Here is a 22,371-nt window from a genome sequence, read left to right as displayed (position 1 = left end):
ATTCTGTGACGTGCTCTTCACCAAACCATGACAGTGAGGGCCATAGAAAATTGCAACAAGGAGTAGTGACATGAGGATTATTTCATAGAGGGCAGCTCTGGCCAGTCAGGTGAAGTTGTAGCTAGTACCTCTTTTTCTTACAAATAAATCACTCCTTTGGTAATTAAATTGTGCTGATGGAGTGAGTTTGCTACATCATGTAGACACATATTCCCTAACTCCTGATGCCTTGCAATGGCTTGTGAAGTGTTAATTACTTATTTCCACACCAGCCAGATCCTTCCTTAAAAGTGTGAGAAGCTGAGCAATGACCACTCCCAACTTCCATTTGGTTCCTCTTGTCTGGTCTGATGCACTTTTATCACCAGCTATGTGAGGCATCTGCCACCTGTGTGACAAAACTACCACATCCTACAGCAGAATTTGACAGGGGACACAGAATAATCTCAATGACCCATTGTCATGAGGAAGTTCAGCCTGGGCCTCTGCTAAGTTCCCTTGTTGCTGCTTCTCTACAGACATTTGGCCTACAAATGTGTCTTTAAGAAAATTAAGGCTTGAGTCAAGCAGGTAGCCCAAATTTTTCAGGTCTTGCATCTGTGCCATGGCTTCTAGGAAATAACCCTGAGCTTTGTCCCGTAAATTACCTGGGGGAGAATTAGTTTTACTTTTCAAAAGCTTATAACAGCTTTCCTGGGTTTCATCAGTCTGTTTTCCTCCTCTTCTGGGTTGAGCTCATTCCTTTTATTCCTTGAGTCCCTCTGCTTTTATGTGAGGGAAGAGTCCATTTTAAGCTGAGGCAGAAATGACACAGGATGTCACTGGGCACGTTCGAAGGACTGAGTTTCTGTTCTCAGGACAAGTGTACCTAAGGCTGACTTGACTTGATAAAGGATTCCTTAAAGGCTTCATTCCCCAGTCAATGAAACCAGTAAAAACTTTTATTTTCATGCCAGTGGTTTGGGAACAAATCTTATTCCTTGGTTACAGAAAGTAACTTACAAAAGCAAGATATATTGCTCAAAATAGTATTTCTGATCAAGCTAATTTAGTGAACAGAAGGGCCAGCTGGACCTTACCTATGAGATACCTGGGTATGTGTGGCACCAGCAGAAACTGCACTGGTCATGAGAACCACTCAGACCATGCCAAAATCCTATGGCTTTATGAACAAATGTGACAGCCTTCCTTATCAGACACCCCACGTCTGTTTCTAAGAGAAACAAGATTTTACTCTCTTATTACTGGGAATAATTCTAGCACAGCCAAAGTTCCCAAAGATTCCTCTTCATTACATTTTCATACAGGAAAAGTTAAAGATAGGTACTCCAAGATTAAGCTCAATAGTGTCTTACTGCCTAAGAGGGAAATACTGCTGTACAATTTATATGAGCTGGGACAAGAATATTGGTTGTCCACAAAATGGAAGAACTTACAGTGCAAGTACCAGCAGGAAAACCATCAGCATATTCACAGTTGCTTGGTTACCCTTCAAATGAGGTAAAGAAGGAAAAATCTGCATTCAGTTTGTATACAACACCCCAAAGCACCACACAAGTATGACACAGTGCTGCCATTTTTCAACTTGTAATTTTTTCCACTTTAAATGCAATTTCAAAGAAGTATTTCTACATGGAACACTGATTTCTTGATGCAGCCAAGCACTTCAATTAAATAAACCAACATGCAGACTAGTCATTTTCATCGATTTTAATTTTAAATACTGTTCAAGAGTAATATAAAAGTTACTAGTTTGTCTATTTAGACTAATCGTTGTTTGGGTTTTTGCTTTCCTCCCCCACGAAAATCTTCAGTAGAGTTACTTGATGCATCTTTCAGGTAACACTTTAGAAAGAACCCCAAATGACAGAATTTAAGCTTATGTTTTCCAGAAGAGAGGGTTCTGTGTCAGACGTCTCTGGAAGTTTTCATACCTAGAAAAATTAAAAAAACCAACAAAAAATAACAGCTCCTGCATATAAAATCGTGTTTTTAAAAAAGGGTACAAATAATTTAGTCTATGCAGAGAACATGATAAACTACATCTACTTCACACCAGGAAATCACAAGTCCATTTGCATATCTAGAATATTTGCAGTTAGAGTTGTGTATTTCACCAAGATGAATTTCATTAAAGCAGTATCCCAGAAGAGACTCATCCAAGCTTAGTAAAATTGTAAGTTAATTTAGATTTGACAAGAGGAAAATTTTCTTCACTGACGGGGTTGTCAAGCACTGGAAGTGGTGGAGCCACCGTCCTTGGTGGTGTTTAAAAGACACGTGGACATGTTTTATCAGCCCTGGGTTTGTGGTGCACTTGGCAGCAGGAGGTGAATGGTTGGACTCCATCTTAAAGGTCTGTTCCAACTTAAACAAGTCCATGAATTATAAGTGACTGTTTTATGCATAGCATTTTTGGGCTAGGAAATCATGAATGAATGTATGAATCTGAGGCTGGATGGTAATGTTTTAGTAAAATCAAATAGGGAAATGTAATTCTCTAACATATAAGGCAAACATGTATGCACACATGCTGTCCTAATTTCAATTTTCATACTCACAAAACCAAGCAAACCATAAACAAACAGCATCAGAATTCACTGTTGACACACAGTGAAGAAACAGACAAAATATACAATTTCTGTGCCTTTCTACAAGAAAAAAAAAATAGAGAAGCGTATAGGCTTTGAGCCACAAAAGTTAAAACCCCGCTTTTAATCCTCACAAACCCAAAATCTAAGGAATCAAAAGATACTGCCAATGAAATAAAGGAAACCACAAAATGTTCTCCTATACCTCATAGTTCATAGCCCAGCTTAAGTGAGAAAAGACTGAAGGGTTTTAAACCAATTCAGCCTCACCCAGGCACTCACCAGTCACATCAGAGACCCTACCCACATACAGTTCATGGAGTTTGTAGTTACCTTCTAAACACAAGGCATCTGCATCAAATTACACTCCCAAACAATACACAGGGCTCTCATCAACTGTTTGCATATTCATGAGATCTTACCAATGATAAAACTGTATTCAGATAGTCTCAAACAGTGATTAAAAAAGGGCTTAGGTTAATACTGCAGAGGCTAAATAAATAAGGCCAAACTGATAGGAAAGACATTTTCAGATAACCTAAAGTATTGCCTGCCATTCACAATTTATCTCCAGACTACACAGGCTATCCCCAGACAGTTATTAAACTAGTCCCTGGAAAACAACTCCCAGAAGGACTTGTGTATTTACACTCAAGGATCTTGGTGACAGAACCAGGTCAACTAGTAACATGATTTCATCACCTCTCACATATTCTTAAGTAAGGCAACTATGCTGGAACTATGTCTAGGAAGAGACCAAATAAAACAAATAAGCATAAATTGACAACTATCAGTGTGCTCTGTCTTCCCACAGCTCCAGAGCATTTGCATTATCAGCAACACAGTACAAATGCACATATGTTAAAAGCAACCCTTTTAGAACCAAAAAAGTTTCATTGGTTGCATAGCACTTTTCTAACAAAAAAAAAAAGCTGACAAATAAATATAAAAACAGTGGGCAGGACCTCTCTATACTAGCAATAAACAACAACAATTTTAAACATTTCTGCATCATCTCACTGAATAGCATGACAATAGTTCAGTGCTTAGAAATGATGGTCTAATGCCTAGAAAAAAACCCCATTTGTTACTAGAGATCACTGCCATTACCATTTCAGAACTACATTTGCAGGAATGAAAGCTTCAGAAGGATTTGGGGTCATCTGTGCCTGAGTGACAGCAAACGAGGAAGCAAAGTTATAGAAGTTATCCAACATCTTCTGAGTGAACTGAAAAAAAAAGAAGAGATATTTTAAGGAAGTTCTTTCTTCAATTTGAATTTTTGTGCAAAAGTTTAAGATATACAGCTCCTACATGAAGTAATTTTGTCATTACTTCATCATTGTCATCTAAAACACAGTGGGAAAGTGGATGTAGTAGGTCCACAGACAATGATCAAACATCCTAAGCTTCAGTCTTGCCCTCAGATCCATCTGGCATCCAGAAATCATTTGAAGAATCTTCACTTGCCCTCTCCCTGCTCAGTTTCATCCAACTGGACAAACAGCTTTGGGAAGAACATTTTCTGTTTGTGTGACAAAGTGATGCAGTGACAAGAGCTGTCCCTCTCCTCCAAACCGAATAATCAGAAGAACTCCAGAATGGGCCAAAGCTGCCATTCCAGCTCCCAGAAAAACACTTGTTAAACTATTGGAAAAGGCTGCAAGCTATTTACAGCACATCAGACTCCAGTGACAGGGCAATTTCCTTTAGCATTCCCCACAGAAGGGCTGCTGTCCTGGCAACTTTTACCACAAGATCTTGTGGGGAAAGCACCTAAAGGATGCACAGGGCACTCCTAAACTGTAGGACTAGGAACGAAAAGAGTGAAAGAGAGGCCAAGGAATAGTAAGCCCCGTGTGCAGAGGATAAGGGTGTAGGACATTCCCAGCAAGCCTACAAATATACAAGTATACAGTACCTCCTTATTTCCTCTATTAAAAAAAAAAGGAAAAAAAAGTTATGCTTTGCTTTGATCATATAGAAAATTTCAGACAGTGAAATGATACAAGAAAACAAAACAGAGCCTGAGTTAATAAATGCAGTCTTGTGCTCCCTTCTGACAAAAAGAGCAGAAGAAATCATATCCCAGAACCCTACCCTCACTCACATGCAGAACTCAATGGTTTTGTCCTACTTCTTTTTTATATATGTTTATACACATAAAAAAGACATATTCAATCATATAAATCTTACTAAAAATGTAATAGGAGATCAACTGCATAACTTTGGGTAGCAACAGATGATTTTGCCATTAAAAAAACACTTTTATTGCTATAATGTAGCAGTCCCAAAGAGCTGATGTCAAATATTAAATGAAAGCTATTAATTATTCACAAATATGTTCCCAGTCATATATGCCCTTCCTCTGCAATCTACTCCTGCAAAGGTTTCCTTCCACTTTGACCTCACACATTTTCTTTGTAGGAGTAAGCAGTACTTCACCCTTTGAGTCAACTGCATTCCTTGAAGGCAATTACAATTTCAGTTAAGATGCTCAGAGTTGGATGCTGCTCTTTTTCAACAGAAAAATTCACTTAACTGAGAATAACATTTGTAAAAATGTTATGCAGTCATGAGGTGGTTCTTTTTCTTTAAATACTACTGCCAGAAAAATCCATGAGCCACCTTGCAAATGACCTGATGTGGCACATTATTCCTCCTAACTTTAATTACTGCTGTAATAAATATTTGTGGAATCAGAAATATTATTTAGGTGTCATTAGGCCCTAACAACTCCAGAAAAGCCCAATTAACTGTACTATACAAAGACAGCTGTTGGTCAACTCCTAATCATGGTAACTTTCTGCAAGAAACATTACCTATTTGGACCTACAATGTGTATAAACTGCCAAAGAACATCAGCTACAGTATCAGGATTACTGTGCAATTACTGCACAATTACCAGTCTCAGCAAGCACCTGGAAGGAAAGTGAGAAGGTAAAAAAGGCCTGAAGAAAAGCCTCAGCAACTGCTGAAATGCTGAAAGAAAATGCCAGAGCCATCAGTGTTAGGGAAATCAAGACCCACTATGCAGGTCTAGCTTGCCTGGGACTGCTCTCAGACTGCCAACTAACTGCCAGAGCTGGTTGAGGATTTCCAGAGGTTCAAACTAATGGACAGGCTGGGTTAAAAAATGGCACATTGTAGCCCAAGGCCTGATCCACAGAGAAGGCAGTGGGGAAAAACAAAAAAAAAACCCATTCTGTGGGAAAGGGCATAATTCTGTAGTTCTGCAGAGCAACATCAGAAGGATTTCTCCAGGGAAAGTGGTACACCTGAATATCTCTCTGCATCCATACCCACATTTGCCTTAACTTGTGAATAATTTTTGACCATTCCTGCAAGTCTAAGTACTGAAGTTTCAGCACCTACAAATCACCAAAGATCCACTCTCTCTTACATGTATTTAGTCATAGCTGCTCCTATAAGAAGTATATAAATAATTTTAGAGTAGAGTGACACTGACACAAGTGAATCTCTTGGCCTCATGTCACTGAGGATGAAAATTCCAGTCTTCTACAGAAGACAGTTTTTCAGTGTAAGAAAAAGCAATTTCATAGTATCAAGGCACCCAACCAAATGATTTGACAATTATTATGTTGCTTACAATCCTACTGCCACCCCCAGCAGCATCCCCTACCCACTCCCCAATTAGTGTTTCAGAGGCTCAATTCTTGAGACTTCCACAGAAAGAGAATTTCTGAAAACGGAAAGTCCAGGCTACCTCTGTGAATGAATCTACTGATGACACAGCAGCGCTTGCAACAGGAGTCTGCTGGGCCAGGTTCTCCAGCAGTTCCACTGAGATTCCAATCTGAGCCACTGTTGGTGTCTGTGGGAGGTTCATGGCACCAAAGGGGTGTTGACTTCCCTTCCCTGAAAGCACCAGGAACAGCACACGTTAGGTCTGACACACACGTAAAGGCTGTGCAACTTCAACCACCGTGTTTCTCCCATAGAAGGCATTCCCCAGCACCCACCAGAGGGATCTCCCTGTCCCAGGAAATGCAGAAAAATCACAGTCCAAGCACAGGCAAAAGTACACACAAGTACAACAGATAGAACAGTGTGACTGGTACATTTAAAAAGCACAACAGATCATTAGGAAATTTTTAAAAACCAGAAAAAACATGACTTTACAGCTCCCTCTGAAGTGAACGGAAAGAGGGAATATGATCAGTGAGTGAAAGACAGTAGAAACTTTTTCTACAGGAGCCAAGTTTTTAATTCACATTTGGGCAATTGCAGATAAACAAGAAATATGCATCACTGCTGCAGTTTGATTCACTCATTAAAGCCACATTCTACTGAACCTGCTCTGCAAAAGTAGCGAGTACTGGTTTATGATCCCTCTGACTCAGGGAAGGCTGGGCAGCCCCAGGTACTGCTAAAACCCACCAAAAGCAGCAAAGGTCAAAGAAATAGTCATGGAACAGAGAGGTCTCTGACTTAGCAAGTGCCACAAAGAAAACAAGGAACCATCCCCAAACTGCGTGCCACAAACACAGGCACCATCCCAGCCCTCTGCCCTCACTTCTGACCTTTCTCAACCCATACTTTCAGTCCCAGCTTCTGCCAAAGTCTCTGCAAACAAGGACAGACACTCAGCATCACTTAAATCATGTACTCTTCTGTCAGCATCTCTAAAGGAAAATGCAGGAAAAGGCCTGTGGGACCAGAGTGCTATCAGTAAGCAAACACTAATACTGCAGCTGTGTTTGTGGGAACACAATAGTCAAGTACACTCGTAACACAGAGGCAATGTTTCAGCAGCACTCTCTGGCCTCTTAGTAGCAGGAGAAAGCGAAGCTAAATCAAGAGCTGTCCTGCAGACCAGTCAGCACTATCTTGAGCTGCCAGAAAGGCTAATGGAGATTAAAAGCACCATCTCACTTAGTCAAACACTTAGCCAGCAAAAACGGTCTGACAAGTTGAACTGAGATCAGGACTGAAGACCTCAGGAACTTGACTATTCCTCTGCAGAGACACAAGGCACAAAGAAGCAAACAGCCAACCGCTACAGAAAGTGCACTCACAAACTCAGCACCCTTTTCAATTGAAGTGTTGCTCCTTAGTCAAGATCCTACAGCTGCAATACAGTGCTACCTTATGAGTAAAGCACTCCTATTAAAATGTTACTTTGACACAAGCTAAGTAAGAAAAGAGTTCATCTCCTGAAATGCTACTTAGAACCTCTTCTGAGAAACGGCATTTTATTGCTGTTTCACCTCACATTTGCTGTTGTTGGATGCTTGCTTGATACAAGCTATCAGAAACCAAGTATCAAGTTCATTATTAAAATGCCAACAGCAACAGAACTGGTACAAGTTTTGCATCTTGTAACATCTTCACCTGAGAAACTGATATTTCAATAAAAATGTAATATCTTCAAGCAACAGGCTCTGTTACAATGTATGATTACTTTAGACAGTCATGATACAAACAATAAAACACATCCATTCCATTCACTTTACATGGACTCCCACAGAACCACGGCCTTGGAAAGATGTCTGCCTAAAAGTGTGAAATAAAAGCATCCATTGCCATCCTTACACCAGGAGAAATACACTCCACATTTTCCATGCTTGGCTCTTGCAATTAGCATTCCAAACCTTAGAAAGGCAGAGAATGTTAATCAGTACTGAAATACAAGCTCAGTTTTTTGTATTCAGACCCTACACTCTCCAACACATTACATCACTGCAGAGAAACTGCTATCAGAAAAGTATTTTTCCACCCATTTCTTTTCCTTCACTGAACCTTTAATTCAATGATTGAGCCCTTTACCTTTCAGCCCAGCCACAACAAAACCCTTACCCATGTGTAGGCTTCAAATGCCGACATGATATTAGAGCATAAACAGCATGGCAGCAGAAAAGTCTGTATGGAAAAGCCTCTGCTGTAACTCTTACCCCACTTGGAAACCTACTCCCAGTAAGGGTGCAAAATACAAGCCCAAAGTTTGTTTTCTATTTCTACCACACCTTCATAACATAAAAGCCTTTCAATTCCAAGGCAGGGAGCATTTCTAAGCCCCTTCTTTACATGTAAACAAATGAAACTCTGCTACAACTACTGCTTCCCAGGGAACTGACAAGGACACATCTTTGGTCCTTTCAACCTGGTATTAAACCCAAATGCAGAGTTCAAGCAGCAGTAATGTCTCTCAATGATTCCAGCTCTCTGTTATGTAGTCTTCTACACCTTAAAATTGTTTATGACCATGGAAACGTAGATTGTGTAGCTTAGACTGAGTCCACAGTCAGAGCTAAGCTGCAGACAATGCGAATGGCAGAGCTCTCTGCTGCTCCAATCAAGCACAGCAGTGCCTCAAGGCACTGCAAATGTGTTCAGCTATGTCACTGAGTTCTTCCTTGAGAGCAGCCCTTACCAGGAAATTACAGCTAATCATGCAAAAAGCATCTGAAAATGCATTTTCCTCCAAAACTGTCCGAGACCACACACCAGTGAGTCTTTCAAGCACAAGAAATATACACCAAAAGCACTGGTGATATGCTTTACTGTTGCACTAAGCACACAGCTTTGGGATACACAAAACCACATCCCCCCAGACCCTTCTGGAAGGTGCTCCCTCTTCTGAAGAAAGCCCAAATTTCTGAGGAATGTGTATGATCAGAATTCATTTTGCTTTGCAGCTTGAAAGCCCTTATCTCAACCATACTGCCACATCCAGGACTGACCCAAAACAAAGAATGCCATGTTATGAATGAATGCATTTTAGCAGAGCAACCTCATCGCTTAATTCAACAGAAATTTGAGTTAAAGAGGTAGACTACATCCAAACCTACAAAAGCTGTGTACTACTTAACCACTGTAACACTTTAAGCTGCTTGACTGATGTAGCTGTCCCTTTCATACAACACAGGTGTGCCATTGGAATGTCTCATCATTTTTATAATGCACACAGCACAGCCCTCGTACTTAGGAAAACACACAGACACACACACACTCAGTGTGCCAAAAGTACTAAAACATTTGGAAAGCTGCTTTCCAATGGGGACACCCTCTATTGGCCAGTTCTACAGAGCAACTGCCCCTGGCTGGGTAGTGCCAGCTGTCAGAAATCACTGCCAGGCTCCACTCCCTGCAAAATCTGTCTGTGCTACAAAGAATACAACCACTTAGCAGAGGAAGCTGAAAGAAGATGCTGCTGGCATGTCTAGACAAACACCTAAAAACATGGCAGGGAAGTTACAAGGTCATTTTTCCTCTATGCAGAGGACAAAAACATATCAAGTCTGCTTAGAAGAATTTCCAGATCAACACCACACACAAGAGAAGATGAGACAGCAACTTCACAAGGAACAGTAACACACAGACAGACTTCCATGAAGATGACAGGCTGCTTTTAGTACATCTGCTCAACACTATCTGAAAACACAGAGTGTGCTACCTTTTTAAGTAGCTTTTTGTTCAAAGCAACCTTCACACGTTTATCCCTTATGCATTCAGGAACGCATCTGTTGCAGTGACTGCTATGTTCTACCAGTCTTACCGGATTTGAGACCAGAAATTTTGAAGATGGCACTTGGCTTCTCATTAGTGACAAACCCCAGCAGCTGCCACACTGCCATCCCACTCTGGTCTGGGTAACAAAAATAGACAGATCCTCCCATTCCATCTGGAAAAGGTATAGTTCCCAGCATGAAGACCACTACATGGTTGATGTTTTCATAGTCAGGTAAATCAAATACAAATTTGTCTTCAGCCACTTGTTGGGGCGCAGCTTGCACCTAAAGAGAACAAAACCTTTATTAGTATTAACATGTTTCTCATCTTCATCTGTCTGCGAATTTCCTTTTACAGAAATACACCTAAAGTGGTACATAACAAAAAGTGAGGAACGTACTAGCCTAAAGAGCAAATAGCCAGATAAAAGTCAAACACAGCAGAAGAACAACTGCAAAAAATATTACCAGAAAGACACAACAGTCTTGTTCTACCTGCACTGAACACATATCCCACCCGGGACTACAGGATCAGAATACCTTCGCTCCCCATGTGCGTAGGAGGAAAGTAGGGTGCAGAAGAGGTTGCCAAGTCACTAAGAAGTGGCTGTTGACCACCTGGCTGGCACAACCCCAGGATCATGGAAACCTGTTCACATAGGAAATACAATAGACCTTGAGAAAGGCAGCAGAAGGATGGCTGAATGAATGCCAGAGCAAAAGATACCCTCCTCTTTACCCGAGATGCCACATCCTTGCAGCCAAGGCACAATCTAGCCTTAAAAAGCTTCTTTTAAGCTCCCAGCTTGTCTCTGAGGAGACAACACTGCCAGGGGGATGGCAAGCGCCCCCCGGCAAGGACGCTCGACAAGGCAGCAGCCTGTGGGGACGCGGGGCAGGAGCCAGCCGAGCGCCAGGCAGGCGGAGCCCCTGCCTGGGGGCCCAGGGCCCTGCGGCAGCTCCACCCCGCCCCCGAGCGGGTTGAGGGCCCCGCCCGGGCCCGGGCAGCGCTCACCAGCCTGCCCGCCACCAGGCAGCCGAACATGGCGGCGGCCGGCGAACCCCCTCAGACGCCTCGCTACTCCCGAGCCTCCATGAGCGCCGTCCCCGGAAAGTCAACACGCCCCCGCTCACCCCGGCACCGCCGAGTCACTTCCGCGGCGCCGCCAACACGGACTACAACTCCCGAGGTGCAACGCGCGGCCGCGCACAGGCGGTGTGCGTGATTCGGGGTGAAGCATGACGGGAGATGTAGTTCTTCGCGTCAGGGCGCTGACGTGCGCGATGGGCGGCGAGCGGTGATGCCGCCCGGCGCTGGCCCGGGCCAGCCCTGCACCTGCCTCAGGGGCTGTGGGCAGGAGTGCTCTCAGCCAAAGTGCCGCAGAGTCTTTTGGCCTTGTGTTTTAGCCAGGCTGAGTTGTCATAGATCCATGATAATGGCGTGTAGGCATGGGATGAAATCAGGCAACAGAGGAAGAAAATGAACAGGGAGATGAGGAGACGCAGTTCATCTGGTAAATCTCCGTAAATTATGACAAAAGTTCCCCTCAGCTCAAGACACAAAGATTGGTTTTCAATCTCTGCTTACAGGGCTGTTCCCTTGCAAGTTAGTGCAATGTAAGCTGCGCCCCTGTTCTTTGGGCTGAGGGGAGCTCCTGTGCTTCATTGCTTGTGGTCTCCTGGGTGTCAGAGCACAGGAAACAAATCATTCCTTGCTTTGACTGAGAACAGTGTTCTGCACTTTCTGTGGAAGCCATTCCTTTAAATCTTGTTCTCATGTGTCATTTGGTGTTTACACGGGTACTTTGATTCATGCTTCAATCTTAATCATACCTGTGGTTTATATTTCTGTCACAAATCTTTATGAACCCTCTCCCATGCCATTGTGCTGCTATGGACTGTGAAACCTGAGATTCACCCATCTCTGTAGGCAATGTCACGGTCTTTGTTGCCTGCCGCCAGGATCACATTTGGTGGACAGCTTCTCCTGTCCTCTGCCCTCCCAGACCCTGGGCACTGCAGCTGTGGCTTATGGCAGAGGTCTGTCACTGGGGAAGCTCCCAGGGTGTTGCTTTTGTTGCCCACTTTGTGGTAGTAAAGTTTTAGCAAAGGATTGTGCTGCCTTTCCAAATGCTAAAAACTTCAACAAAATGAAGACCCCAGTGCCTGCTACCAGATGGAGTAACCAACCTGTCCCTTGCAGTGTGAAAATGTGAGGCAATTACAGGAGCAAGACCTATTAAAAATGCTGATGCTAGCCCATGGTTATTTGTACAGGCAGGGTGCAATATGTGTTTCTGCCTGGCTCACCTCTCACATGTAGTAAGAAGCCTAGGTGTAAGAAGTATTGAGGCAATAGAGCAGAACTGCTTAGTCCCAGGCCTCATTTTGGTTTTGAACCTTTGCAAGTGAGTTCTCCGCTTGGCAGGTGCTTTTCCAGCTGGCCCCAATGAACTAGAAAGAAAGAAAGTGTTTTAAAGCTTGAGATATTGCAAATTAGTGGAGGGTGGCCAAGCTCTGCAGTGCAGCCACTGAGACACAACCAGAAATCTGCTAATTAGGCAAGAGCTCACCTCAGATTGCCAGTTTGCTGCAAACCTCTGAGATTACACTGTGTCAAAAGGTCCAGGGCAGCCTGATCTCAGCAGGGCTCTCATGCACTCTTGCTTAGGCGTGATTTTTTTTTTCCAGTTTAAACCTAATTATTTACTATTTATCTAAACTTGTGGAGCTTTCTGTGCAATGATAGCAGCAGAGCCATTGCTGCTCCCCCTGCCAAAAGCTAATCTCAGCCTGTTTATGAAGTTGCTCTAGAACTTACTTGTGACACAAATGTTCACTTGCACCCCTACTAAGATCCATGCCTTAATGCCATTTAGGTAAAAGAAGGTCATACAGAGTAGGCACATTCCCTCTGTGCAGGAAGGGAAGGTATTTCCTATTTAATAGTGACAGATAGTGGCACTAGACACAGAAAACTGTTATTTGTAGAGAACTTCTGAGGAGATGTTTCTGTTCCTGGGTGAGGCAAAGACAGGAGAAAGAGGAAGAAACCTCAGGCAAGTTGAGGCCAGATTGACACAAAACTTCACCAATATAGTGGTGGGTGGTGGGCCAGAATATGTGCTGGGACCCCAGCTGAACACACAGACCAGAAGCATCTACACATGTCTGAACATGAGGGCAGCAAGGTGTGGATACTGGATCAGCAAGAACTGTGGAAAGTAATTTTTTTCCTGAATAAAGAGTAATTTTCTTGTACTTCTTTTTGTGGAGGGATAGAATGTAAGAAAATAAAGATAGTGCAGAAGGTAATCTCACACCTGATGATTTGCAGCTGTACTAATCACCAAAGATTAGGAACAGGCCTGCCCTTAATAGGCCACAGCTGTGTCCAATAAGAAGAAGAGTGCCACAAAAGAGTGGGTTAGCTGGGTGAGGAGAGTTGGAGCTTGTTGGCTGTGCTGTGAGGAAGAAGGAGTCTGCCGCAAGAAGTTGCCCATGAGAAATCATTGAGAAGGTGTGGAGCTTTGCAATAAGGTGACAACATCTTTTCACATTAGTTACAGTTGCAAAAGCAACAACAGATTGTAAAATATTCCTGGGGGGGGGGGGGGGCTTGTTGTTCTCCTTTCCTCTTTCTCTGGACACCCTCTCTTTGTTTGCCAGTGTATTTTTCTGTTGTTTGTCTACTCTCCAGGTCATTAAGGATTTCATGAATTTATGTCATGTGCGTGTTTTCTAGCCTGAGGAGTTGTATCCTATGTAATCGTTTATTGTTCAGAAGTTGTTCCATATTTTTTGATTGTCCTTGTCACTTCTTGGCCTATTTCCCCCAGATTCCCCGCAGGAGAGCAGTCAGCCCTGCAGGCAGTTCTAGCTGTCAGCAGTCAGGAAGGTACTGGGCAGATCTGCCCACAGGTGCACGTCTCTCCCATTTCAGGAAGGTGGTGAAGCTCTCATTTTTGGCCATGTGACATCAGGTAGTATGGAAGAATGAACTCTTGACCTGTTCCCGTGACCAATCAAGCCTGGGATGTTTCAAGAATTATTTTCTCTGTATAGCTGAGGAATCTTAGAGCTTGTGAAATCCAATGGGCTTGAGAGCACAGATGAGGCTGCTGTTGGGTACCAGGAGTAGGGCTGAGGGTATTTGGGATAGTGGGAATGTGTGATAAGAAGGATAGGGTTATGTAATGGTGAAGAAGGAGCTGCCTCATGGGACAGAGGAGGAACAAGGCTAAATGGAGCATGCAGGAATGTCATGTCAAGTGGTTCAGGGTCAGTGACTCTAAGGTCCCTTCAGAAAGAGATTTTAATTGTCTTTGTTCTGGGCAATGGCCTGTATTTTTTGTGTAGCTGCTTTCCTCAGTGCTGTTGACCCATAAGTGTTAATCTTCTCCCTTTTGAAGTCAGTGAGCATTTTGTTTATAGAAATAGTGATTGGGGAAAAGTTACCAGATAAATCCACAGAGGCTGAATGTTTACTTGGAGACTGGAAAAAAGAGCCAAAGTGCACAACCCAACTGCAGCCTAGTGATGCTTTTAAGCATGTCCAAATAACTACATAAAGCAATCAAAATCTGGGGACAGTGAACACAGGTGCAATTAGTGGCACTGTTTCATATTAAAAGATTTTAATTTGCATAATTTGCATTATAATTTTACTATTATGGCCTTTGCTTACCTTCTTCTCAACTTTTCCAAACTTTAACCATTAGGACTGAACTTTTTTTCAGTAAGTGCTTCCATTAGTTAATATTTTTATATGTGTAAAAGTTTCAGCCAGAATGTTGTTTCCAGGACATGCGTCAAAAATGCCTTGTTTTACTCAAAGTAAAAAATTGAAATTTGGATGACATGTTCTTTCAGATGCCCTAATTCCCTCATGTTGTAAAAGGAGAGACTGGCGATTTGCTGGCAGGTAGTCTTGAGTCAGAAAAGGTGTAGGGGGATAGAATATAAGAAAATAAATATAGTGTAGAAAGTAATCTCACCCTAAGGAGTTGCATCTGGGCCAATTATCAAAGATTAGGAACAGGCCAGATCTGTAACCAATGAGAAGAAGAGTGCTATAAAAGGGTGGGGTGGCTGGTTGAGAGGGGAGCTGGAGTCAGTGGCTGCTTTGTGAGGAAGAAAGAGTCAGTGCTCTGAGGAGCTGCCCATGAGAAACACCAAGAAGGTATGAAACGTTTGTGATGAGGAGACAACAGTATGGAACCCCTGCAGTAAGATGACAACAATAAGGTGCTGTGAAAATAAGCTCACCTGTATCTAGATATGAACTATTTGGAGAATTCCAGTTTGTATGTGCTCAGGAGAAACTTATGTAGCACCACAGGTTCCATCCATGCTGAATAAGTCTAACTGGGGCTACAGAATTTTGTCTGTATCTGCCTCTGGGTTGAGAACCAAGGCAAGAAAAGAGTATTGAGCACTTCTTACCCAACCTAACAACCTGAGGGAAGTACCTAAATTAAAATTGGTTTCATTCTGTTTTTTCTAGACAGTGGCTCCTTTAAGGCAGAAACTGTCCTCTAGAAGAGCATCTTTGTTGCCAGTAATTAGAGAAGACAACTTGGCAGTTCAGCCTCAGTTACATGGGAATTTAAGTGGGAGGAATCCAGTCTCTTCTCCGGCTCACAGTTTAGGTATGGTAGGAGGAACAGTGAAGATGGGGGAAGGCATAATGGCAATAGGTTGCAGCAGAGGTCAAGAAGGAGGAAGAATGTAGTTTACTCCTCAGTAATGCTGATTTTTTTGAGATTTGGGAAATAGTTTTAAAACCCCCTGGGCAACTGAAAGAGGTGATGACTGGTTTGGTCACAAAAAAATGCCTGGCATATTGACCTTGCATGACCTATTCTTTGGCAGTGGTGGAGAGGAAATTTGTGTCTCTACTGTGAATTTTATTTCACTTACCGGTGACCTTGAGGCCTCTGTTAGTGTTACCTGACAGCAGCTGACTATGGTTCTGTGAGAGCTTTAGCTATGATAAAATATTTATAGAGTATGGAAGATCATGTAATCTGTTCCTCAGATGACCTTTTGGGACTTGAGTTCCGTGGATGTCTTACTAGTCTTTGCTGCATTTAAGGTATCTGTCTTTGCTGCATTTAAGGTATCCGAATCTTCATGGAGAGAATTATTTTGTACATGCTGAGATTGAATTTACATTTTTTAAGTGAATGACACTTTGTCACCAGCAGATGGTGATAAAATACCAGGGTTTGGCATTTTAAAAAACCATTCTTTGTGTTGAAGACTAGTTGAGGCTAGCTCTGGCTGTATCTCTGCTGAAAAACTGCTGCTCTGTTCAGTTTAAACCCTAAGGAGGATGAAACAGTTCATAAATATCTTAATGCTATGTCATTAACTGGCAGGCAGTGAACTATACTTTCAGGATCAGAACTAGTAATGGAACAGGTAAACCAAATAATCCCAAGGACCATCATTCTCCCACATGCCACACACACAGGGAGTCTCCAAGACTTGGGGTACAAGCAAACCAACCTGTTTTTTAATGCCATCTGCATTTGGAATTTAAAATCAACTTTGCAGCACAATAATATTTTTTTATAGATCACAATGTAAGGATTTTTTTGAAGGCATTTCTATTTGGTTATGTAAAACATCATTAGAGACCTACCCTGTTTGAGTATCTCTCCAAGCATGTTTTAACCACTTCAAACAGACAAGTCTGGCTTCCCTAAAGTTATCAGTTTAATTCTGTTTTGTCTAAAGTTTGCCTACCTCCTTCTTGTGTGCATGAATAAAAAGAAACAAGCATACAGCTGCTTAAGGAAAAAGTTTCAATTGATTTATAATATAAGTAAGACATTCTCTTGGCTTTATTGATGAATGTTAACAAAAGGTATTGTCCAAGCTTAGCTTTCTAGGTCCAGCTGTGCTATCTCCATGGATTTGTGTCTTCTGCTTAACTGTACATGTTCATCGCTCCTGTTAAAGTATTTTCCTTCTTCAGGTTACTTGCTAAGTGTTCTCCAAACTGTTTTTGGCATAATAATCTGGATTAGTTTAAACAGATTTGGTATTAGATCTGCTAACTGGGGATATTGTGAATGAAACAGTGGGTAAAAGAAACACAGAACAAAGTGACAGTCCAGCTTCAGGTGGTGGTGTTGATCTACAGCATATATGGAGGCTCCTCACCCTTAGTTCTTGCTTGCACTGTCCTGTCATCTACAGCTCATTAAACTCCATTTCTCAGCTTTTGATGATGGCCAATCCATGATGTTCCCCTTATAAAAGTGTTCCCAAGAGCCAGAAGATCTTAGGTGCCTGAGATCCTCTGATACATCAAGAATCGGCACGGCATGGCTCAGTCCCAGTCAAGAAAACTGTTTCTTTAGATGTAGAAACAGTTAGCAGTATAGCACCTTGTGTGCTGTTGGTGTTGCTATTCTGAGGGCAAAATTGCACTGTTTTTCTTAAAGTCTGAAAGAAGTAAGTAGGAAATTCTACACCATGATGATTGAGTTCATTGCTGGTGTTGGGAGGAGGCTACTTGAAGGTGAGGTGTGAACTAATCTTTGGGGATGTTCACAGGACTGTAGGTGGTTGACTTTGCTTGTCTTGGTCTGTTCCAACTTGACACTGAGACATCATAGCTGAGCATTTCTGAGCTCATTCTGTCCCAGGTGAAGGTAACCTCCTTGTGTTTCACTTGGCAGCGTGTAGTCAGGCAGACCATGACAGCTACCTGTCTGAAGTAACACATATTAACTTTCTGGCTTGCTGTGTGTGGAATGGACTGAGCTTTGTCAGTAGTTAATTGTTGACTCCTGCTCTCAGGAAGTGTGGTAACTCTGCACCATAGCTGGCTATTTGCTTTCCTGTTCAGAATGGAGAACCTCTCTGCATGGTCATTTGGCTGTGCTTTGAGTCCTCAGCTTTGCTGACAGGCCTCCCACTATTTTTCTGGTTCTCACTCATGACTGCAGACAGCTGCTCTCTTGGTGGGGCTAACCTGCATGTCCAGAAAGGTCCCATTGCATTTCAGAGCTGTCCAAGTGCTTTTTGTTCAGTCACATCTCACTAGATGCAATTGGGGTGAGATTAGTGTCAGTTTAAGCAGAAGTGCACTTGGATTCAGGATCTGTGTTTGCTGTTTGTGTGGTCTGGAATACTTCTATGAAGGACAGATGTGACTAAAAGCACTACCTACTCTCATTATCATGCTAATAAATCAGCTTTATACAATCCATGTACTCCTATGTTTGTAAGCAGAAATGTGGCATGAGTGGTGTGTTTTACTCAACCCAAAATAACTTTTTTAAAGAGAGCTTCCTTTTTTGAATTACATAGGACTTACCAGTGAAAATACAGAATATAACCCTGTAGCCCTTCTTTGTGAAAGGAGTCTAATGAAGTTCTGTCAGGGTCATGTTTAAAGACTTGATCCATAGTAACTAATCTCTGCCTATCTGCTACTTAAATATATGCATTAGAGATGTGGTTTGCCTTGGCTTCTAGGATTTGGAAAAACATACTGAGATACATGATCAATCCGGAGACACCCTGAAATTCTTCAATTCCTAGTAAGTTCAAAGGCTGTTATGGTACCCAGCAGCCCTTGGATGGGAGTCTGGAAACACACCAAGGAAAAAAAGAGATGGTTTAAATGGTTTTTCCTTTGTGAAACCTTATCTGCATTTCAGACAAGCCAAGCAGGACAGACTAATTATTCCTACACAGTGATGGAGAAAGGTCATAGTGCTGAAGGATGGGTAGGAAGTATTACACATTTGTAGGCATTGGCTTCAGTGAAATGTAGTGGTTTCCATCATGGGAGGTTATTATCCATGTTTTCCCAAGTTTCCTTCCAAAAATTGGTGCTTGTGCTTCTGGGGAGCTTTGTAAATTAAAAATCTGCACTACCACAGTGATCATTAAACAGGTTGGTATTTGTGTACTGGACACAGAATCAGCCTGAGTTCAGAATTGCTTTCAGTTTTGCAGCCAAATTGTGCATATCTCCCGTGAAGACACTTTGATTACTTTCTAGTTCTTTTTTCTTGTATTCCAGCCAATTCTGCTGAACAGTCCCTCAGAGCTCACTATAACTTAGCTCTGTTTTAAACTGTGGGTCTGTATTTCAAATGCAACCAATGTTATTTAAGAATTTGTATGCATCAATCCACTGGATGAGATGGGCAGTGTCACCCAGCCAGCATTTATAAGCTCCCTTGGGAAGAAGTGATGCTTTTTCACCCTCATCTGACAAATCCCTGACCTGTCCACGATGCTGTAATTGATCTTTGTCATTAAATTCAATAATGTCCAAATTTACAGATCTACCTTGTTTCAAGCTAATGCAGATAAATGAGGTTCATGGTAAAATATTGACTTTTACTTGGCACCTATGCACCTCAGCACTTTATGCGTTTGATTAACATACAAGCAAGGCTGTAAAATCAAATAAATGAATGCAAGGAGTAATGTTTTATTCTCTTTAAATGATATATGAGACATAGCTATTTATAGCAAGAGATTGGGAGAGAAATGTAAAGTTAAGCCAATTCTAGGAATGCTGATACAGGAGATTCAGTGAAAAATTGATATTCATATGAGGAAGCTTCTGTAGGGAAAATCAGAACACCATGTAGTGGTGTAGAGCTCATTTATTTGTGCCTTGATCACGGTCTGTATCCAGTGCAGCCAAACATTATATAAGATGCATTCTTTAAAAGTAAGGCACATGTTTTTAATGTTCAGTTACTGGAATTCCTTGCTAGAGAGTGTGATAGATCATTTATATGGAAGTCTTTAAAGCAAGATTTTATACTTCTCTGCAGGCAATGCTGCAGCTGAGCTGTGAATGCTGGACTTACTAAAGAAAGTTCTCCAGCAGATGATCATTATGCAGGAGTGCAGGCTGGATGGTCATGCTGGTCCCTGTATTGATGTGACACACTCAAATTAGAGAATGCTTATTATGCAAATGCTGTGATGAATTCAAGCTACTAAGAACCACCAGATATTTTAATAATTTAAGAGAGAATGTCCTCAGAGAGATGATGCCTTGAAAAAGTGTTTATCCATTGCAAGGGAAACTGCTCAGATCTCACTGAACCCACAGCCAGGGGAATTTTCAAACTATCTCACTTGAGCATAGCAAAAATACTGATTCATTTCAGACTTTATTCCCTCCCTATGCAAAATACATATGCATAGTGATCCATGCACAATACAAATAGGCAGATCCTCAAAGGATGGAAATCACAAAAGCTCTATCAAGGAAAAATCTTTAACAGGAGAGAAGGTTACTGCATCTCTGAGAAAGATGTTTTCTATGCAGCATTCTCCACAAGTAATGAAGATAATATAGTAGTGTGAAAAGTGTGACCAATGTAAACACAGACCACTTGTCTGCTTTCCTTGCTGTCAGAATCATTGTGGATTTAGACAGGAACCAGAGAACCTTGTTCAGCATTCTTTGAAGAGGGGAGGGTTTTTAGCACATGTGCATTGGGAAATGGCTGAGTGGGAGCATGAGCAGAGCAGTTTTCCTGCTAAAACAATCAAGAACTAGATCACTATGGTGATCTCTTTGATTTCAGACTGAATGTTGATTCATTGCAGATACTTAGCTTGCTTTCAGGACAGAACTAATTTTCAGGAATAGGAACTTTTATTTTGGAATAAGGAATCCGCAAGGGAAGATACTGCAGAAGAGCAGTCATCCACCTGTGTATTTTGGCTGGCCTGTATTTACAGAGTATCAGAAAACTCTGAAACCAAATGCTGGAGTGGCACTGCTTCTTTCCACCTCCTTAGTTATGTGGCTGCCCTGTCCAGAAAAGCATTCCTGCACCATTTTCTCATACTGCCAGTCTCTGAAATAAGGAGTAGCTAGTTAAAATTCCTCTTTGATATCAAACTATAGGAAAAATAGAGAAAGTTTTCAGAAGGACTAGGTCTACTCCAGAACCTGTTTTTCAGATAAGTATCTCTAATATCTTACCATAAGGTTTCTCTTTCTCGTAGTGTTGCTTCTGGGGCTTTTGCTGCCTGTTGGATTTCCCAGCTCTTACAAAAGGGAAGTGACTTTGCTTCAGAAGGGGAGTTATGATATCTTGAAGGGTCACAGGAGTCAGCATAATTTTCTCTTCTGAAGTTAGGAATGAGATAGCATTACCCAAATGGATCCTGGAAGGTGTGAGTACATTACCAGGTCTGACAGAGACATCTGTGAATCCCAGAGCAAATTGATAGGCTCCATCCTGCCTACCAAATGTAGACAGCTGCTCAGTCACTGGATTCAGTACTCTGGGCTGCCTTTGCAGCTAATGGAAGGAAATGTGTGCTTTCATCTGAGCTATTCCAGATACTTGCCACAGGATGCAATACTCCACAAAGATAAAATGCCTGTTTCCACCTGTTACAAAGCTAGCTGAGGATGACTACCCCAGGTATAGAGATCTAAACTGTGGAGATGTGCAGTTAAGTGAATTAGGCTGAAGCTCTCTTGTCTTTAAATACATTTTATATAAATGTGTCTTTAATTGTAATCCTCAAAGAGGGATAAAAGGGTGTGAACATGGATCATATGCCCTCTTAAAGAAATGGGTTTAGATCAGGATGTTGAGAGGCTCTGAGAAGGATTATGTCCTCTTCTATCACAAAAAATGTTTTACAAAACCTGGGAAGTTTTGTTGATTTATGTGTGGGGGGGAAAAAAAGGAGAGCCTGAAAGTCCTTCACACAATTTCTTTGTTTCAAGGTCATAATGAATTAATTTTGGAGAGCCATGGAATCAGTTGTGTATGTCCAATAAATTATGGAGAGTAATTAAGCTATTCATTTTAACTTCAGTGCTTCACTTTAGTGTCCTTGTGGATCTGCAACACTGGGTGCTTTTTTGCAATAAAAAAACTTGGATAGACCCATTGGTTTAATAAAGGCATTGGTAGAATGCTGTCATGTGATTCTCTTCTGTGAAGAGTTACTATAATTAGTTCTGTGAGCAGATAAATCCAAGTTGTTACCTTTATTTTACAAATGGAAAAGCAAGACACAAAATTGGCAGCAGGGAGCTTTGTATCAGGCTGCAAATATTCCACTCAAGATGTCATAAACTCTGTGGCACCCTTGGGAAAATAATGCAGAAAATCTAAATCACACTGAATGCATACAAAAGGTAACACAGATCATGAGGATGAATTAAGATGGCAGATTGCACTCAGACTTGTGTAGGCCTTGCCTTCTGGTTTAGATCACCAGTGTTCTCTACACAGGTATACTACAGGCTAAACTATTGAGACATGTATTCATTTCAGCTGGTG

At 41.8% G+C, this 22,371-nt stretch overlaps 1 protein-coding gene across 5 annotated transcripts; it reads right to left on the bottom strand.

Annotated features, from left to right (window-relative positions):
- Positions 1-1,571: 1,571 nt before the first annotated feature.
- HIKESHI (heat shock protein nuclear import factor hikeshi) lies at positions 1,572-11,183 on the bottom strand. Of its 5 annotated transcripts, none has more exons than XM_066572316.1 (6): positions 11,079-11,183; positions 10,604-10,712; positions 10,111-10,348; positions 6,319-6,470; positions 3,702-3,820; positions 1,572-1,934 (listed from the first exon to the last, which is right to left on the bottom strand). In XM_066572316.1, the coding sequence occupies exons 3-6, from the start codon at positions 10,259-10,261 to the stop codon at positions 1,880-1,882; spliced, it is 477 nt and encodes a 158-aa protein (XP_066428413.1). In that variant the 5' UTR covers positions 10,262-10,348; positions 10,604-10,712; positions 11,079-11,183; the 3' UTR covers positions 1,572-1,879. The 5 variants fall into 5 exon arrangements, with proteins under 5 accessions (XP_066428413.1, XP_066428415.1, XP_066428414.1 ...); XM_066572318.1 differs by having other exon boundaries at positions 11,083-11,101; XM_066572317.1 differs by lacking the exon at positions 11,079-11,183 and adding an exon at positions 10,803-11,025.
- Between the last annotated feature and the right edge of the window lie 11,188 nt (positions 11,184-22,371).

This window comes from Molothrus aeneus, chromosome 2 (assembly GCF_037042795.1).
Source record: "Molothrus aeneus isolate 106 chromosome 2, BPBGC_Maene_1.0, whole genome shotgun sequence".
Taxonomy (NCBI): domain Eukaryota; kingdom Metazoa; phylum Chordata; class Aves; order Passeriformes; family Icteridae; genus Molothrus; species Molothrus aeneus.
This window is presented reverse-complemented; position numbering and strand designations above follow the sequence as displayed.

Bases quoted from the DNA above. Each gene is read 5' to 3' on its own strand.
- HIKESHI (XM_066572315.1), bottom strand. From the start codon at position 11,108: ATGTTCGGCTGCCTGGTGGCGGGCAGGCTG. The intron at 10,349-11,078 runs GTGAGCGCTGCC...TGTTCTCTTTAG, and splicing joins GCCTGGTGGCGGGCAGGCTG to GTGCAAGCTGCGCCCCAACA. The intron at 3,821-6,318 runs GTAGCCTGGACT...TTTTTTTTTCAG, and splicing joins CAGTAGATTCATTCACAGAG to TTCACTCAGAAGATGTTGGA.